Source organism: Salvia splendens, chromosome 19 (assembly GCF_004379255.2).
Source record: "Salvia splendens isolate huo1 chromosome 19, SspV2, whole genome shotgun sequence".
Classification (NCBI taxonomy): domain Eukaryota; kingdom Viridiplantae; phylum Streptophyta; class Magnoliopsida; order Lamiales; family Lamiaceae; genus Salvia; species Salvia splendens.
Window position 1 is genome coordinate 18,543,811 of NC_056050.1, and position 17,405 is coordinate 18,561,215.

The window sequence follows — 17,405 nt, forward strand, 5'->3', positions numbered from 1 at the left end:
ATAAAACTAATATATATATGTGTGTGAAATCCATAGTCCACTAACTTATTCAATTCACTTTTCTTTATATTTTTTAAAACTCTTGTCCACACCAAATGTGACTCCTATTGTGGGACACGGGTAGTATAAAACTAATATTTAAAAATAGGATCTACGTTCCACTAACGTTTTCAATTCACTTTCCATTATATTTCTTAAAACTCGTGCCTAATCATAATGTGAAAAAATTTAAGGGACGGAGGGACTACATTATTACAATTTTGTTGTTGACACATACATTAGTGAATACGAAATAACATAAGATTACAAAGGGCAAATCTAACTGTTAAAATAGGGTTTTTTTGTGCTTCAATTTCATGTATTTGGATTCCGATTAATCGGGACCAAATACCCAAGTCAATCAGGTACCCAAAATTAAAATTGACATCGGATACCTAATTTTTCGGGTCGAGTACCATGAGAATCCTATTGGACAACCCTAGAGAATACAATGGAAAAGATGGGAATGGAAAAGATGGGATGCCCAAGAAAAATAGTCATTGTGGTGTGTATTTTTCACAAATATTGTTTATTTTCATTTTCATGTTTAAATTAATACTTCATCCGTCCCATAAAAATATAGGCATATGATACGGCATGAGAATTAAGATAAAATTGGTAAAGTAAGAGAGTGAAGGAGAATGGTAGTTAGAGCATCCCCATCCGTGCTCTTGCCAAAGAGAACGGATGTGAGCCCGGACCCACTTTTATTACTTTTTTACTCCCTGCTCTTAGGCAAGAGGATAACACTCACATTCATGCTCTTCCGCAAAGACATGCTCAAGGGTCCCACCATTCTATTGTTTAATTTAAATAAAAATATTTCCACAATATTAGAATGCATTAAAAATACCCGGAATACTATTACAAATTACTAAAAAATTTAAAATTACGTAATTCAAATCCTAAAAATTAAAAATTACATAATTAAGATCCTAAAAATTTAAAATTACATAATTAAATTCATAAAATTAAAAAAACCCACTACTCATGGCCGAATTTCGCCCAAATTAAAAATTAGGGCGAATTTCGCACGATATTGTTCATAGTATTCTTGTTCTTCGCGCTCCGCTTCAGCCATGATATCGATGAAATCCATTTTTAGAGAGGGTTTGAGTGAGAGAGGAAGATGTAGATGAGTTGTATGGAAAAATATGAATGAGAGATGAATGAGAGATGATTTGATGTGAAAAATGGATGATGAATGTGTGTATTTATAGATGATTTGAGAATAAAAAAATATAAAAAATTCTAAAAACGGTAATGAAACGACCATATTTTTGGGAATCTGAATTTTTTTTTTTAATTTTTAGTATTATTTTCGATTTTAAAAAAAATGAAATTGCCAACGGCATTGTCGTTGGCCAATCAGGAAACGGACGTGCTCGATGCATCGAGCAGCGCCGTGCCAGCGGCAAGAGCGCAACGGCGAGCAGGGCAGTGCCGCGCCAGTGGCACGGACGCCGTCCGTCGGCGCGAGCACCGCTGCGGATGCTCTTAAAGTAGTGTTAGACTTTTTAGTAGATAGTGAAACCCACATTATTATTAGTGTTTTGATAGTTGTATAAGTTGTAAATAATTTAATGAACAAGAGTGATAAATTGGGATAATTTTCCATGAATAGAAATACCCATATTTTTATGGGACGAGCGGAAATAGAAAGTGCCCAAATTTTTTTGATGGAGAGAGTACATTAGAGTAGACATGCCCACGGTTCGTAAACCGGCGGTTCCGTGGAGAAATGTGGAACCGGAAACGAACCGTGAGGCTATTTCACGGTTACGGTTTCGGTTCCGAACCGCCGGTTTTCCGACGATTTTTACGGTTTTCACGGTTCCGAACCGCTGGTTTCCGACGGTTTTTCGCGGTTCCGGCTAGATTTCACGGTTTTTCGATGGTTTTTCACGGTTACGGTTTGGAACCGTCCAGAACCGGCGGTTTCAGTTCGTAAAATTTAGAACCGGAACCGGCCCGCGGTTCAAAATATGGCGGTTCGGTTCAAGAAAAAAGTTACCGGAACCGGCGGTTACGGTTCCGCGGTTAAACTCCGGAACCGAAAACCATGGGCATCTCAACATTAGAGCATCTCCAATCATTTAGACTAAACCAAAACTTAAAAGAATATTCTTTATATTATGTCTTTTTACTTATAAATTTATAGTATAAATCTAGACAGATATTTTTACTAAAATAATGAATTGATTTTGGAGTTTCATTAGAGCTAATTACCTACTTCCTCTGTATTCAAAAAATAGAAATATTTTAAATGATACAGGTTTTAATATACAATTGGTAAAGTAAGTGAAAAGAATTGGTAAAATAAGAGAGAAGAAAAAAAATGAGTAAAGTAAAAGAGAAAGAGAAAAGTAGTGAAAGTAGAGTTAATGGATTGTGGAGTCAGGTCCTAAAATACAAAAATTCTAAAACTTTTATTTTTAAGGAACGACTCAAAATGTAAATAGTTGCTATTTTAAAAAAAAGGGAGGGAGTACTACTTTATTTTAGGTTTTAGTGTATAACGTTGGGAGATGTGCTAGGAGTTTTTATAGATGAAGAAAACCGGATTAACTAAAAATTGGGTATTTAGTTGAATATTCTTGGCGGATGCCTAAACCCGCTTAAACCCTACCTCCTTCAATGCTTTCCCTTCAAACTTTCTATTCAGATCGGATAATTCCTTAATACTATATCATCTCTCTCGATTTTTGTTGGAATGGCGTACAGGCGGAGCATCACAGCCCGAGCGAAGCTCTTTTATCAACAGCAGCATCGAATTTCTCCTTCAATTTCAAATATGCGTCGCGACGATGATGATTCTCACAAGTTGCAGACCGAACCGATTTCGAGTTATCATGTAGTCGAGAACAATATCTACAACCGATTTTTCGTAGGCAGAGATCATTTCAGCAATTACCGCCGGCCAACAAGCTTTCTTCAAGGTAAGAGATTTGCCGTGCAGACGGTTTTTGGAGCTCGGAATTATTCGAGTGCGAGTGTTGGAGAAGGAGCGGCTGATAAAATTGAGGTTCTGAATGATGTGGTGGCTGTGCTGGGGGATAAGGCCGTAGAGGCTGCTCCTGCGTTGAACGAGGTGGTTATTGCAGCGGCGGATTCGTTTGCTCCAGTGGCCGCCCTCCAGTATGTGATTGACTATGTCCACTGTTTTACTGGTTTGAATTGGTGAGGACATTTCTTTGACTTTACATATTCCGAGTTTTTTATTTTGTTCTGATAAAATGTGTGCGTTGAGATTTTTTTCCTGATTTCTAATGCTTCTTGTATGATATAAGAGTAGTTGTGGAGTTGCATATTGAAGTATAATATTGAGTTTAATAGGAAGGTTATCCTGTTTAAGTTGATGGTGTGTGCAAGTATTGCACACAAAGTCATGCATCAGTGCAAATCCTACTGTTGTAATGTGTGCTGATCTGAAATGGAGAGATCTTTCTTTCTTTTTTTCTTTTTGTGGTTAAGATGTGTGTGTTGGCAAAGTGACTTTTCATACTTGTGTTTAGGTGGGCATCGATTGTTGTGACAACTCTTGTTATTCGTTGGCTTCAAGTTCCATTTCTCATAAATACTCTGAAGTCCACTTCAAAATTAGCTGTGAGTTCTTCGTGTCCTCTGCACTTTGGGTTTTGTATATTGGTGGAGTCGTACTACATAGAGTTATTATTGTGCCATTATTCTGAATATGACATAGGCTCACCTATTGCTCTAAGCATTTGACCATAAACACCGTTTTATGGTTGTACATCTTGTGCAGATTTTACGACCAGAGTTGGAGGCAGTTAGGGATGAAATGAGTAATAAGGTATGAACTTAATAGTCTGTGTATGTATATTTACTCTGGATCCTCCTTGCTTATTCTATGGTCTATACGAGGTTTATGCTGCAAAACCTTATTTACTGTTGCATCCATCAATCTAAATTGCATATGCTCTTTTATTATGGCACTGCATACTAGCGATTGTCGTGTTCTGGTTATTTGACAGGCCATGGACCCTAATGCTGCTGCTGAAGGTCAGATGAAAATGAAAGCTCTATTCAAAAAGTATGTATTTTTTTTTGTTATTGATAAGGTACATATCTGTGATCTAACATTATGTTAGAGGGATGAATTTAAGTTATTTCCTTCTTAGAATAGATCAGGTTATCTTTAAATGTACAGGTTGACAAATATCCAGAAGAATCACTCCTGAATATATGTGGTCAATGTATTTCCACAGTTACCTTGACTCACTATCTTAAGAAAATTATGAAGTGTTTACGACAGCTAGTTTTTACTGCTATCAATATATGGTAGATTAGAGAAGGTCCTTATATATTTTCAGTCATTTGAGACATTAAAAGCTTATCCACATAAGAAATGGCTGAGTGTAGCTTGTTAAGGTTTTAGTGCATGAATGAATCACGGAGATAGCTATGCTGCACCATTTTATTTGATATATGGTAATAGTACTTTGCTAAATGGATGAAATTTGTTTTTCTCTACAAGTATTTTGGGCATGAACAATTAAGTCTTGTTTTTTGATTTCTTTGAGGTAAATAAAAAAGTTATGGATGCATCACCATTTTCAACGGACAATGTACATGATACACAAAAAACGAGGTGGATCCCATTTTCCACTTAAAATAGTGGAACAATTAGGTGGGTCCCATTTTCCACTAAAACGGACAATGGACATGATACACAAAAGTATTTAGGGCACAAACAATTAAGCCTCGTTTTTAGTATCTCCGTCCACAAAAAATAGTTTAGTTTTTCTATTTTGTGCCATACACCAAAATTAGTCTCTTATCTATTTATAGTAAGTTTCGCTTTCTAATGAGGTGGGTCTCATTTTCCACTAACAATACTCCAATCACCTTTTCTCTCTACCTCTCTCTTACTTTACCAATTTCACATTAAAACCCATGCCTTCCGCTACACGGACTATTTTATGTGGACAGAGGTAGTATTTCAGTTCATCTGGATGGCGAGCTTTAGACTCTTTGATGATATTCTTATATTTCCGGTTCTCCTTTGATCCCCTAGTCCCTTCTAAGCTCATGTCCGAGCGGATATGTATGTACTCATCTGATTGCATTTTGGTTTTGCAGACATGGTGTAACTCCATTCACCCCTATAAAGGGACTTTTAATTAATGGACCTATTTTCTGCGCTTTTTTCTTTGCTGTAAGTTCACTTTTCCTTGCTTACGTAATTTCTTTCAAAGTTCCATCTCTTTTTTCTCCCTATTTTTCTATGATTTGGTCCATCTTTTTCTGTGCCTTTTAATACCATTCACAATTTAAGGCACAATGTTCTATTCAGATTCGTGACCTGGCCGAGAATGTTCCATCTTTTCGGGATGGTGGAATATCATGGTTTACTGATTTGAGTACTCCGGATAGCTTATATATCTTTCCGGTTTTGACTGCATTGACATTTTGGATTACAGTGGAGGTCAGCATCATTATATCTTTTCTTTTTATTTTGTATGTCAAGGTATAGCCTTTTGCCTTTCATGTTATCCTCAGGAGGTCTTATATATGTTTTACAATGTATTTAGTCTTGTATAGGGAGATGATCCAACAATACTTTCTCCCTATGTTAACTAATAGTATTCAATTTGAATAATTGGCTTTTCTGTCTGTGTAGTCTACGTTTGTAATAACAAGAGGCATAAATGTGATGTAGAAAAAGCATTAGCATAATAGAAGCAATATTATACTCCTATGTACAGAGAAGTAATGACATAAAAAGAAGCACTAATATATGTATATTATATAAGCACGGTTCAAATCGTGCTTATAAAATCAAACTAAACCGAAAATGCCGAAATTATAATAGGTTTTAAAACAAATAAAACCTAAAATCTAAAAAAATAGAATAAAAATTCCATAAAACCATAACATGATTAGCATCCTCAACCAACAAAAACAAATAGTCAGTCACAAGATTAAATTTCAACCAAAATAAAATTACATGGCATCTTATAAATCCACAACAAATTATAACAAAGTAAATCCACTCCAAGTCTTCAATACTTCCAACTTCCATATGTTTCAACAAATAATGATAATTTCACAACAAATTTTCAATATCATCCAATTTCTATAAATAGTGGAGATTAATTAATTTATTAAACATTGAGTATATAATAAAGTTGTTATTCGTACACAAAAAGAGTTATATAAGTAAAATAAATTAAATAATCGATAAGAAATCTTATAAGTTGTCTTATGAAAAATCCTCAAAAAATTTAACGTCAATTTTACTTTTTTTCCAATCTCCTTTTTAGGCACCCATCCCCATCATTATCATTACCAGATTCAAAATCACTTTTATAAGTTTGGTCTATCAACTCATACCTAAAAAAAACTTTCTCAAATTTTGGTGCAGCTTCCAAGATGAAGAATGTGGAGTTCCATTGAGTAGCAACATCTAAGCACAACAAATTCTTACTTGATATTTTTTTCCAGTTCACAACACTCCTTAAACTTGTCATAACTAGTAGATGAAACCGAACAACATTTCTAATTTTCTTTCTCCGAAGACCCATCTCTCTCAAGCAACTTTGCACCACAAAATTGAATATAGAGCAATGCATCTCATGTGCATAGTCACAATTTCTAATATTTTCCCCCATTGGCTGAATGTTTTTTTCAAATAACGTATGCAAGATCATTCGAGGATGCATTATCAACGGTAACAGTGACCACCTTAACGATTCCCTAATCATGCAAGCATTTCTCAATTTCCAAACCAATGTCTAAAGCCTTATGACTAGTAACTGGACAAAAATTGATAAGTTTCTTGTTCAATTTTCAATCATTATCAATATAGCGAGCAGTCAAACACATATAATTCACTTTTTGACAAGAATGACAAGAAGTCCATGTATTTGTGGTAAGACATATTCTTTGGTTGGTCGGTTTAAAGAGTGTGGCTTACCAGAGATTAAGAGATACATGAACTTCTTGTCAAAAAGTGAATTACACGTATTTACCTGCTCACTATAGAAAATGATTGGAAATTGAACAAGAAAATTATCAATTTTTGTCTAGTTACTAGTCATAAAGGATTAAACATCGGTTTGAAAATTGAGAAATGCTTGTATGATTGGGGAATCGATAAGGTGTTACCTTTGATAATGCTTCCTAGAATGATCTTGTATTACGTTATTTGAAAAAAAAAACTAATAGTCAATGGGGAAAAATGTTAGAAATTTTGACTATATGCAGATGCGATGAAGAGAGATTGGGTCGTCGGTGAAGAAAATTAGAAATGTTATTTGATTTTTTAGACACTCATCTACTAGGTTGGAAAAGTTTAAAGAGTGTTCAGTTGAACTGCAAAAAATATCAAGTGTTTGTTATGCTTAAATGTTTCTACTTCATAGAACTCAACATTCTTCATGTTGGAAGCAGCAACAACATTTGAGAAAGCTTTTTTTTTAGGTATGAGTTGATAGATTCAATGCAAAAAAATGACCTTGAATATGGTGATGATGAGGATGGGGTGCCTGAAAAGGAAGATTGAAAAAGGCAAAACTGATGTTGAATTTCTTGAGAATTTTTTATCAGGCAATTTACAATATTTAAATGGCAAAGTGAATTGATTTACAAAGTGCAAGGATTGTTGAAAGCTTTAATTAAAAGTGGTAATGATGAATTGAGTAAAATGGCAAAAGAAAATTTTGACAAATATTGGGGAGACTATAAGAGGATGAATAAGCTAGTTACGGTTGTTGTTGATTCATCCTCGATACAAGTTGAAGTTGGTGAAACTTTTATTGACACAGTATTTAGTTAACTCATTTGCAAATAAAGTTGAAGCTGAATTAGGTGGCAGCGTGGTGATTACATACAACATATTGTTAAAAAAATGCTGGACATGGAGAATTGGAGTTATCAAATGCTACATGTGATTGATAATGAAGTGTTAAAAAATGCTATAAAAAGGTTTGGATCCTTATAGGAGACTTTTCACCATAGGAATGACAGTTATGATGTAAAAAATATCCTAAGGGGATATTGAGAGTGGTGGCTAAATTTGGATATCTTAGAGGAGGATATCGATAGTGTTGGGCTAAAATTTGACATTTTAGATTGATGAAAAACAATTAATATTTATCTTGTACTCTCTCAAGTTTTCGGATATTCTAGCGTTATATATCTCAGTTGTAGTGTTAAGGGTGAAGTTCCCTTAACACGATAAACGGCAGTCGCGGGAGTTTTGCCCGTCGATCAAACCAAGATTTAGGGTTGCAAAAGAAAGTAAAACACGATAAAAGAAAAATAAGATAATTTGATATTTCTTGAATGATCGAAATGAATAACAATGTCCACTATTTATAATAGTGGATACCCTAACTTAAGGAACAAGAAAATAATCCTAATAAATATGAAAAGATATGGTAAATCAATAACTAACTAATTAATAAAGATATGGGGATATTATTGAAGATATGTTCGTATCAACTCCTCACGGTTAAAATTTACCTTGTCCTCAAGGTGGGAACACGAAGAAGCAAAGAAGAGAGTCGTTGATAACATAAGCTTGACGAGATCTATCTCCTCCGGGATCAAATGCATGTCGAACAGCTGAGCATCTTCCTTCATTATCTCCATAAAAAATCACCAAGGCGGGCTCGTGATAATTCAACGCTAAAATGGGGATCTTGTCAACGATACCACGAATGCTCAAACAACGCGAGTCCATCCAAGGAGGGATCAACCGTGCATCAGCATCGAGCAATGCTAAACGATAATTCATACCTGCAACATTACAGATACGCAAATCCACATAGAAACCATCGGTGTCCTCTTTTATCAAAGAAGAGCTCATCATCTTCCTTAACTTCAAAATATCCAACCTATCATGCACATTTCCTTGAAGCCGAACCTTGAAATCACTTTCGATAATCGGCAAGAAAATACGCAGCGGCGGAGGTGTTGGCTAAATCTTTGAGACTACTGTACAAGTAGAAGCATATGCATCCTTAATTTCTTCTTGCAACATATATTCCGAGGTTTTACCTACGCTAGTAGCTGAAATTTCGGAAAGCATCGTTTGCAAATCACAAAAGGAACTGACAGATGCCTCAACACCACCATATGAATCTAAAGAAGAACTCGAGCAGTCTAAATTTTTGGCATAATCACATGAGTATTCCATCTGTGCATCTAAAATCGATGAATCAGACCCCTCTCCTTCGTGCACCTTCATTCGAGGTCCATACACAGAATTAAAATTCCATTGTTCCCTATCAATCCTCCCAAATAAAACCAACCCCGAAAGAGAAGAATATATCTTCCCCTTTGAGATCGCGACATCCACAGCGGGCAGCGGTGCTGCTGAACAGCCGTGACTCAGCGGAGACCAGCCAGACAGAGAGTGTTTCGGGGGTGGCAGTGGCCAGCTGAGTGGGGGCTTGCCGGTGCAGGGCTGTTGTCCATCGGGCTGGTAGTTTTGGTGGGGTAGGCTTGCAGCGGCGACTGCTGTTACCGGTGGCTATCGGTAGGATTGGGGACGTTGCTAGAGGTAGGGTAGTGGCGGCTGGGGGTAGTTGTGACACTGTGCCATGGGTGCAGCCGTAGTTTGACGCGGTGGCTGGTGGGTGTTTGGAGGCGGTGGCGACTGGTGGGCGTTTGAAGGCCGCGGCTGGTGGTTTTGGTGGAGTAGGCTGGTGGCTGTAGTGGCTAATGTTAGAGGCGGTTGCTGGTAGGTGGTTGGAGACGTCGACGGCGGCGGCTGGTAGGTTTTCGGAGGAGGAAGCTGATGGTGGTAGTCTTTTGACGGCGTCGGCTGATTGTGGAAGTAGTGCTCAGCCGTTGTTTGCCCAGGCGTGACGTAGGCTGGCGCCGAATATTTCAGCGTCGCATATGAAACCGTGTAGGTGAACAAGCGTTGTTGTTCGTCCATCACGTCCAACTTCTTGTTTATTCTGTTGCAGGCAGCCATTATCTGGTCACATAGGTAAGAAATATAGATTTCTTCGTTGGTATGACTAGCCATGAGTACGAAGATGAAAGCACCAATTGTTAAGGGTGAAGTTCCCTTAACACGATAAACAGTAGTCGCGGGAGCTTTGCCTGTCGATCAAACCAAGATTTAGGGTTGCAAAAGAAAGTAAAACACGATAAAAGAAAAATAAGATAATTTGATATTTCTTGAATGATCGAAATGAATAACAATGTCCACTATTTATAATAGTGGATACCCTAACTTAAGGAACAAGAAAATAATCCTAACAAATATGAAAAGATATGGTAAATCAATAATTAACTAATTAATAAAGATATGAAGATATTATTGAAGAGATGTTCGTATCATGTGTTACGATCCGAGCTCGTAGCTTCCCTATTTTAGCTCGCCACTGCCGAACTCAGTGACTTCTTCGCGGTCTTCCTATCTTAGCTCGTCACTGCCGAACTCAGTGACTCCTTCGCGGTCTTCCTATCTTAGCTCGTCACTGCCGAACTCAGTGACTTCTTCTCGGTCTCCCTCTCTTAGTTCGGCATTGCCGAACTCAGCAATAATACGCAAAGCAACTCTTGGATGAATAACCGAGGATCGTAACGCAAAGTAAAAATTGCAGCAGGCATAGGCAGGGGTTGAAGTAATCCAGCCGGGGAAGTAGTGCTTGGTTTATATCTTTGGCAAGTCACACACATCCTCACAAATTCTTTAACATCCTTCATCATCTTAGGCCAATAACACAAGGCAGAGATCCTCTTGTAAGTTCCCAACACACCCGAATGGCCAGCTGTTGCAGACTCATGGAATATAGTTAGAATTTTGGCCTTCAAGAATACATCATTTCCAACTACAAGTCTGCCATTTCTCCTTAACTCACCATTTTTCCAGCTAAATTTAGGGTGAGAAGTAGTATCAGTCTGTTTTGCATTCAAAATTAATTGAATTTGTTGATCTGCTTTCCAAGATTCCTTAATCTGCTCAATTAATTCCAAGGGAATTATAAGAGAAGTTAGAGCAAATATCATAGATTCTGGCACCCTAGATAAGGCATCAGCCACTGCATTATCACATCCTTTCTTGTACCTTATCTCATAATCGAATTGCATAAGTTTTGTCATCCAAGCTTGTTGAGTTGGAGTTGTCAACTTCTGCTCAACCAAATATTTGAGGCTCTGATGATCAGTTAGGATTATAAACCTCCTACATTGCAGGTAGTAATACCATTTTTTTACTGCCATCAAGATAGCCAAGAGTTCTTTTTCATACACAGACAGGGCTTGATGTTTAGGAGTTAAGGCTTTGCTGATAAAAGCTATAGGATGTTTCTCCTGCATTAGTACAGCACCAATACCCACTCCAGATGCGTCTGTTTCAACTACAAACTCCTTGGAGAAATCGGGTAAAGCTAAAACTGGTGCAGATATCATAGCACTTTTTAATTTATCAAAAGCTTCTTGTGCTTCCTCAGGCCAACTAAATGCAGCACCTTTTGTCACCTCTATCAATGGTTTAGCAATGACTCCATAATTGTATACAAATCGCCTATAATATCCAGTTAAACCCAAGAAGCTTCTAACATGTTTAATCGTTTTTGGTCTTGGCCAATTCTTAACCGCTGCTATCTTGGCTTCATCAGTAGCAACACCATCAGCAGAAATGACATGTCCCAAGTATTCCACCCTTCTACACCCAAAACTACATTTAGACTTCTTAGCTAGAAGGCTGTGCTGCTTCATTAAGTTCATCACAGCCTTCAAGTGAAACTCATGGTCTTCCTTACTTTTGCTATAGATCAAGATGTCATCAAAGAAAACCAAAATAAATTTCCTCAAATGCTCTCTGAAGACAGAATTCATCAAGTTTTGAAAGGTGGCCGGAGCATTTGTTAATCCAAATGGCATCACTAAAAATTCATAGTGACCGGAGTGAGTTTTGAAGGCTGTTTTATGGATGTCCTCCAGCCTCATTCGAACTTGCCAATAGCCAGACCGTAGATCAATTTTAGAAAACCAAGTAGCCCCACCCAACTCATCCAAAAGCTCCTCAATAACCGGTATAGGATATTTATCCTTAACCGTGATAGCATTTAAAGCTCTATAATCCACACACATGCGCCATGATGAGTCCTTCTTCTTGACTAAAACAATAGGGCTAGCAAAGGAACTCTCACTATGCCTTATAACTCCAGATTTCAGCATTTCATCAATCATAGTTTCAATGATATCTTTCTGTTTGGAAGCATATTTATAGGGCCTTATGTTGACAGCATTAGACCCCTCTTTCAAAATGATTTTGTGATCTTGCTCCCTCGGTGGTGGTAATGAACTTGGCTCTGCAAATATGGCTTCATTCTCATCCAATATCAGTTTAAGTTCTGGCCATATTTCCTCTGTACTGATCTCATAACAGAAGGAAATTTCCTCTTCTATTGAAGGCATCAGCTGGCTGATCTTTCTTTCATTTTCATCTTTTTCTTGCAGGTTGCAGATATGTAAACAATGTAATTGATCAGATTTTGGTGACCATAGCTCTCCTTGCAACTTCACAACCGCACCAGATAATTTGAATTGCATAGTCAGCTTGTTGAAATCCCATGTAATCTCACCCAAGGTAGACAACCAAGCACCACCCAATATCAAATCATAAGTTTCTAAATGAATAAGATAGACCTCAGCTTGAAATGTTGCTCCCTGCATTTCCCACTCAAGGCTACTACATTTCTGATTGCATTGCAGTAGTTGTCCATTAGCAACCTCTACAGCCTTAGAGCTCACTGCAGTGAGTTCACACTTAATCTTTTTAGCTACTCTGGAACTCAAGAAGTTATGAGTACTCCCAGTATCAATTAAGATCTTTAAAGCCTTTTTCTGACAGATTCCCCTAATCCTCATCAGTTGAGGTCCATTCTTACCCCAAACAGCATGTAAAGACAGCTGGAGATCCGGTTCTTCACCAGCCCTTGTTTCATCTGCCAAATCTGCTTGTTCCTCACTTTCTGCTGTGTCTCCCAGCTCAATCAGTTGTATAACATAAAATTTCCTCTTAGAACATTGATGATTAGGAGTGAATTTTTCAGTGCACCAGAAACACTCCTTCCTAGCTCTTTTTTCATCCATTTCTTTGGGTGATAGATTAGTGCTAGCTCTAACACCACCCAAACGATTAGGCTCCTTATTACCTCCACTCCAATTGTTAGTATTCACCACAGGTTTACTATTAGTGGTGACTGCCAGGGGCTTACTACTCGAGTAATAACTGCTATTAGAATACACATTACTCTGCATCACCTTAGGCTTAATTCCTAAAGCCTTCACAGTTAGTTCTTGCAATTTAGCTAATGAGTAAGCCTCAGCCAAGCTCTTAGGTTTAAACATTCTCACTGGCATTTGTAGTTCATCAATAAGTCCAGATAAGAAAAAACTAAGTGCTTGATCCTCTCTTATACTAGCTCTCGGATACAACTCATCAAAAGTATCCATGTATGATTGTAGCGTACCTTTTTGTTTGAGATTCCTCAGATCTGCAAGCGGATCCTCAAAAGCATGAGCTCCAAAGCGAGCTGCTACGCACGAGATGTAATATCTCCAATCAACATACGCCTCATTTCCATGTAGAGTCAAAAATCCTCTATGCCATTGGAGAGCTTTTCCTTCCATATGAATTGCTGCTACCTTTACTTTCTCCGCCTCTGGTACCCTTGCTACTTGAAAAAAATATTCAGCTCTCATCATCCAACCTTCAAATCCTTCACCATCAAATTTAGGAAACTCATATCGAGTAGATCTTCCCCAATCTGATTTTCCTTCGCTACTTCCTTCACCATTATCCATTGCTGCGTTGTTTTTCTGATTCTGCAAATTAATCGTAGCGATTGCTTGCCTCAATTCCAAAATTTGGATTTCCTGCTCATGAATGACTTGATCACGCTCACTTAACTTCTGATCCATCAATTCCGCCATTTTCTTCTCCATTTCAGCGCCTCGCGTCACCGTTCCAGTTTCCGGAGATCGACTGCTCTGGATACCACTTGTTACGATCCGAGCTCGTAGCTTCCCTATTTTAGCTCGCCACTGCCGAACTCAGTGACTTCTTCGCGGTCTTCCTATCTTAGCTCGTCACTGCCGAACTCAGTGACTCCTTCGCGGTCTTCCTATCTTAGCTCGTCACTGCCGAACTCAGTGACTTCTTCTCGGTCTCCCTCTCTTAGTTCGGCATTGCCGAACTCAGCAATAATACGCAAAGCAACTCTTGGATGAATAACCGAGGATCGTATTATTGAATCAACAAGAAGTTTACACGATAGAAACAATCAAACGAAGAGGAGGAACTAGATCCACGATCTAAGCTCCGATTTACAACTCAACACTATACTCGACATAACCGAAAGAAATAAGCAACTCCTCTACTTATACTGTTCATCTTAGCTCACTTAACTAACTAACATCCACGTGCTCGACTCTTATTGGCTGCAACACGTCATATCTCACGTGATGATTGCCAGCTGGCTTGAGTTAGTTACACAGCAACTAACTCCTACTTAACTCCCAACTTCCAACGACTTCCTTTATAGCTCGCTATCTTGTGTTGCATGCATTTTACGCATGAATGATCATGCATGCAACATCATGTAGCGACTTCCAGCTAGGGACGGGGCCAATGGGTGGGGGGAATATCCCTCCTCAATTATGCAAAATTATCTAAATTTCTCTGTATTTGGCCCTTTTTGAATTATCAAATTTTCTTCGCATATAATTTTGCCTCCTTCCATTTATATTCCGAGCTCTGCCCCTGCTTCTAGCTGCTATTTTTCTATGGTGACAATTTACACCGACTCTTGAAAGTCCATTTTCAACATTTAAAAGTTAAATTTGGGTACCCTTTGATTTTAAAATTTCAAGACTATCTAATACTACTAGTACTAGGTTCGATCAATTTTATATGAGTCAATCTAAGTTGTAATGTCCAAGATATAAAATTAAATGGTTTATGCTACTTGATGGTCCAACGTTTAAGTGGAGTTGTAAATATATAACGAACTTAAACAATAATTCAAAAACTAAACCGTGAACTTTTGCACAATTTGCCAATATGGTTAGGGCTATATATCTTTGATGAATCCGCGAATTATTGATGATGATGAATGCTCGTAAAAATAAATTACGACACGGAAATTTTACGTGGTTCGATTTACTGAGGTAAATCTACGTCCACGGGGAGAAATGGGGGCAGGTTTGTATTGCTTGATCTGCGAATTACAGCTTACAACACAGACTTGCTATATGATTTTTTCTCTAGAGAGATTCTAACCTCCTCATATCAGATCTAAGTTCTATTTATATATGGAACTAAGATCGTGGCTTGCATCTCCACCCTAAGTCGTGGATGTCGTGTAGGTCATGGCCTAAGATCGTGGATGTAGCGTAGGTCATGGCCTACGATCGTGGCCTGAGTTGACACCACGTGGTAGTGGGTGTGTTGGACATCCTGTATGGGTCCACTAACTCCTTGTTCGGTCGAATACTGAGACCGAACTGCTTTGGTTGCCGATCTTTGAGTAGAGCTTGATGCCGACCTGAGAGCAGAGCTTGATTGGTTGGCTTTTACCGAGCTGTAGGCTGAGGCCGAACTCTTTGGTAATGCCGAACTCATACTCTTCCTTGGGCTTTGGGCTGATGGGCCGTCATTGCTGTTGGGCTTGTTTAGTACGCACCCCATCACTACCCCCCCCGAAGGGCGAAGTGAATCACTTCGGAGAAGTGAGTCACTTCGGCATTCTGGATAAAGGCAAGGGGGAGGCTGATGTCAGGGGACGTGCCTTGCGCGTGACTGCATTAAATGCGACAGTAAAATCCGGCCGTTGAATCCTGAAAAGGTGGGATTCGAAACGGTGCGACGATTTTTAAATCTTCGCCGAATCTGATAAATACTTCCTTTCTTCATCATTGAAGCACTTTTGCGACCGCTTCTTCTGCACTCTCTCTTTTTTGCGAAGATTCTCTCTCCGCTTTTAAGAATTTCTTCAGACTTTCTTCACCTTCAAAAAGTAAGAAAAATGTCTTCTTCTTCTTCTTCGGAGTCGGGTAGCGTTAGGAGAGGCGGTAAGGGGTCTTCTGGCCGGAAAGAGTCCGGGGAGAAGACCGTAGAGTATTTCCATAGTATTTTGAGTAAGGATACTGTGATATCCCTACCCGAAAAATACTTTTTTCCTGGGGGGAAGGCGGTGGTACCTGACGGTGATCATAGGGCTGACTCCCCGCCGGAGGGTTACGCCACCGTGTACGAGGCCTGCTTAGAATGCGGGCTTCGTTTCCCCCTCCCTTCTGCCTTTATAGATTTACTAGATTTTTTTCAGCTTCCTTTAGGCCAGGTGACTCCGAACTCTTGGAGGCACTTGTCGGCCTTCGCTGCCGAACTCCGTAGGTTAGGAAGGGATTTGTCTTTGAAGGCGATCCTTAAATTCTTTCAATTTAAGAGGAAGGGGTCTTGGTTTTACTTGATCCCTGTACAGCCCTTTAGGGCCTTTTGTAAAACGAAGTGGCCGAAGTGGCAAAACCGCTTCTTCTACTATGATAGGACCGCGGCTCCTAGTTTTCCCTGGAGAGGGCCGAAGTCCGTTATCCGTCATCCTCGGCCTGAACCGTTGGACGAGCTCGATGGCGAGCTCAACAAGATTCCCATAGTTAGGAAACAATACACGGAGTCTGAGCTCGTCAAGGGCGACGTCGTGTTCGACATCTCGTCTTCGGACGAAGAGGCCGAGGGTGAGGATTTCTCTTTATCTTTATGCTCTACTGCTTTAACGAAGAAAACTAACCTTGCTTTCTTGCTTTTTGGCAGTGTACATGCTGAATAAGGCTATCCGAAAGTCCTCCGAGCTTGTGGAGCCGGAGAGGCAGAGAGCCCCTCGCTCGGCGTCTGAAGCCGAGAAGAATCCGAAGAGGCAAAAAACCTCTTCTTCGGATCCGAAAGTGCCGGAGTCGTGTTCGGCTAAAGGGAAGGGGAAATTTCATGAGTCCCCAAGAGTGCCGGGGGAAGACCTGGTCATCTCCGAGGTGGTTGCAGACATCCCGGAACACGTCCCTGAGCCTTTTCAATGGCCGACGAATTTTGTGGAGGTAAGCTTTCTGACTTGGCTTCTTTTCCACATTTTTTGATGGGCCTTCTGTTGACTTTTTTCCTTGTTCATCTTCAGAGAGCGAAGCTCGTCTCCGTGGAGCTCTCCAAAGCATCCCATGACTACGAGGAGATGCAGAAGAAGTTGCATCTTGCTCGTAGTCTGGCCGAACAGGCTGAGGCCAAATTTGAGAGGGCCCGAGCTGCTAGGATCTCGGCTCAGGATGAAGCTCGGTCAGCCAAAAACCAGCTCATCATCCTGCGAGAGCAGACGAAGCTCCGG

The 17,405-nt window shown here is 39.3% G+C and overlaps 2 protein-coding genes across 3 annotated transcripts; one reads left to right on the plus strand and one right to left on the minus strand.

Annotated features, from left to right (window-relative positions):
• The first annotated feature begins 2,617 nt into the window (after positions 1-2,617).
• Positions 2,618-5,676, plus strand: LOC121779789 (mitochondrial inner membrane protein OXA1-like). 2 transcript variants are annotated; one of them, XR_006045935.1, is made up of 6 exons: positions 2,618-3,219; positions 3,555-3,645; positions 3,806-3,853; positions 4,035-4,062; positions 5,143-5,218; positions 5,357-5,399. XR_006045935.1 is itself a non-coding variant. In XM_042177209.1 (6 exons), exons 1-6 carry the CDS (start codon positions 2,753-2,755, stop codon positions 5,534-5,536), a joined length of 921 nt encoding a protein of 306 aa, XP_042033143.1. In that variant the 5' UTR covers positions 2,618-2,752; the 3' UTR covers positions 5,537-5,676. The 2 variants fall into 2 exon arrangements, 1 of the variants encoding a protein (XP_042033143.1); XM_042177209.1 differs by having other exon boundaries at positions 4,035-4,093; positions 5,357-5,676.
• A 3,889-nt stretch (positions 5,677-9,565) lies between these two features.
• On the minus strand, positions 9,566-14,114 carry LOC121779117. Its single transcript, XM_042176458.1, has 2 exons — positions 10,701-14,114; positions 9,566-10,122 (listed from the first exon to the last, which is right to left on the minus strand). Exons 1-2 carry the CDS (start codon positions 13,978-13,980, stop codon positions 9,566-9,568), a joined length of 3,837 nt encoding a protein of 1,278 aa, XP_042032392.1. The 5' UTR covers positions 13,981-14,114.
• Between the last annotated feature and the right edge of the window lie 3,291 nt (positions 14,115-17,405).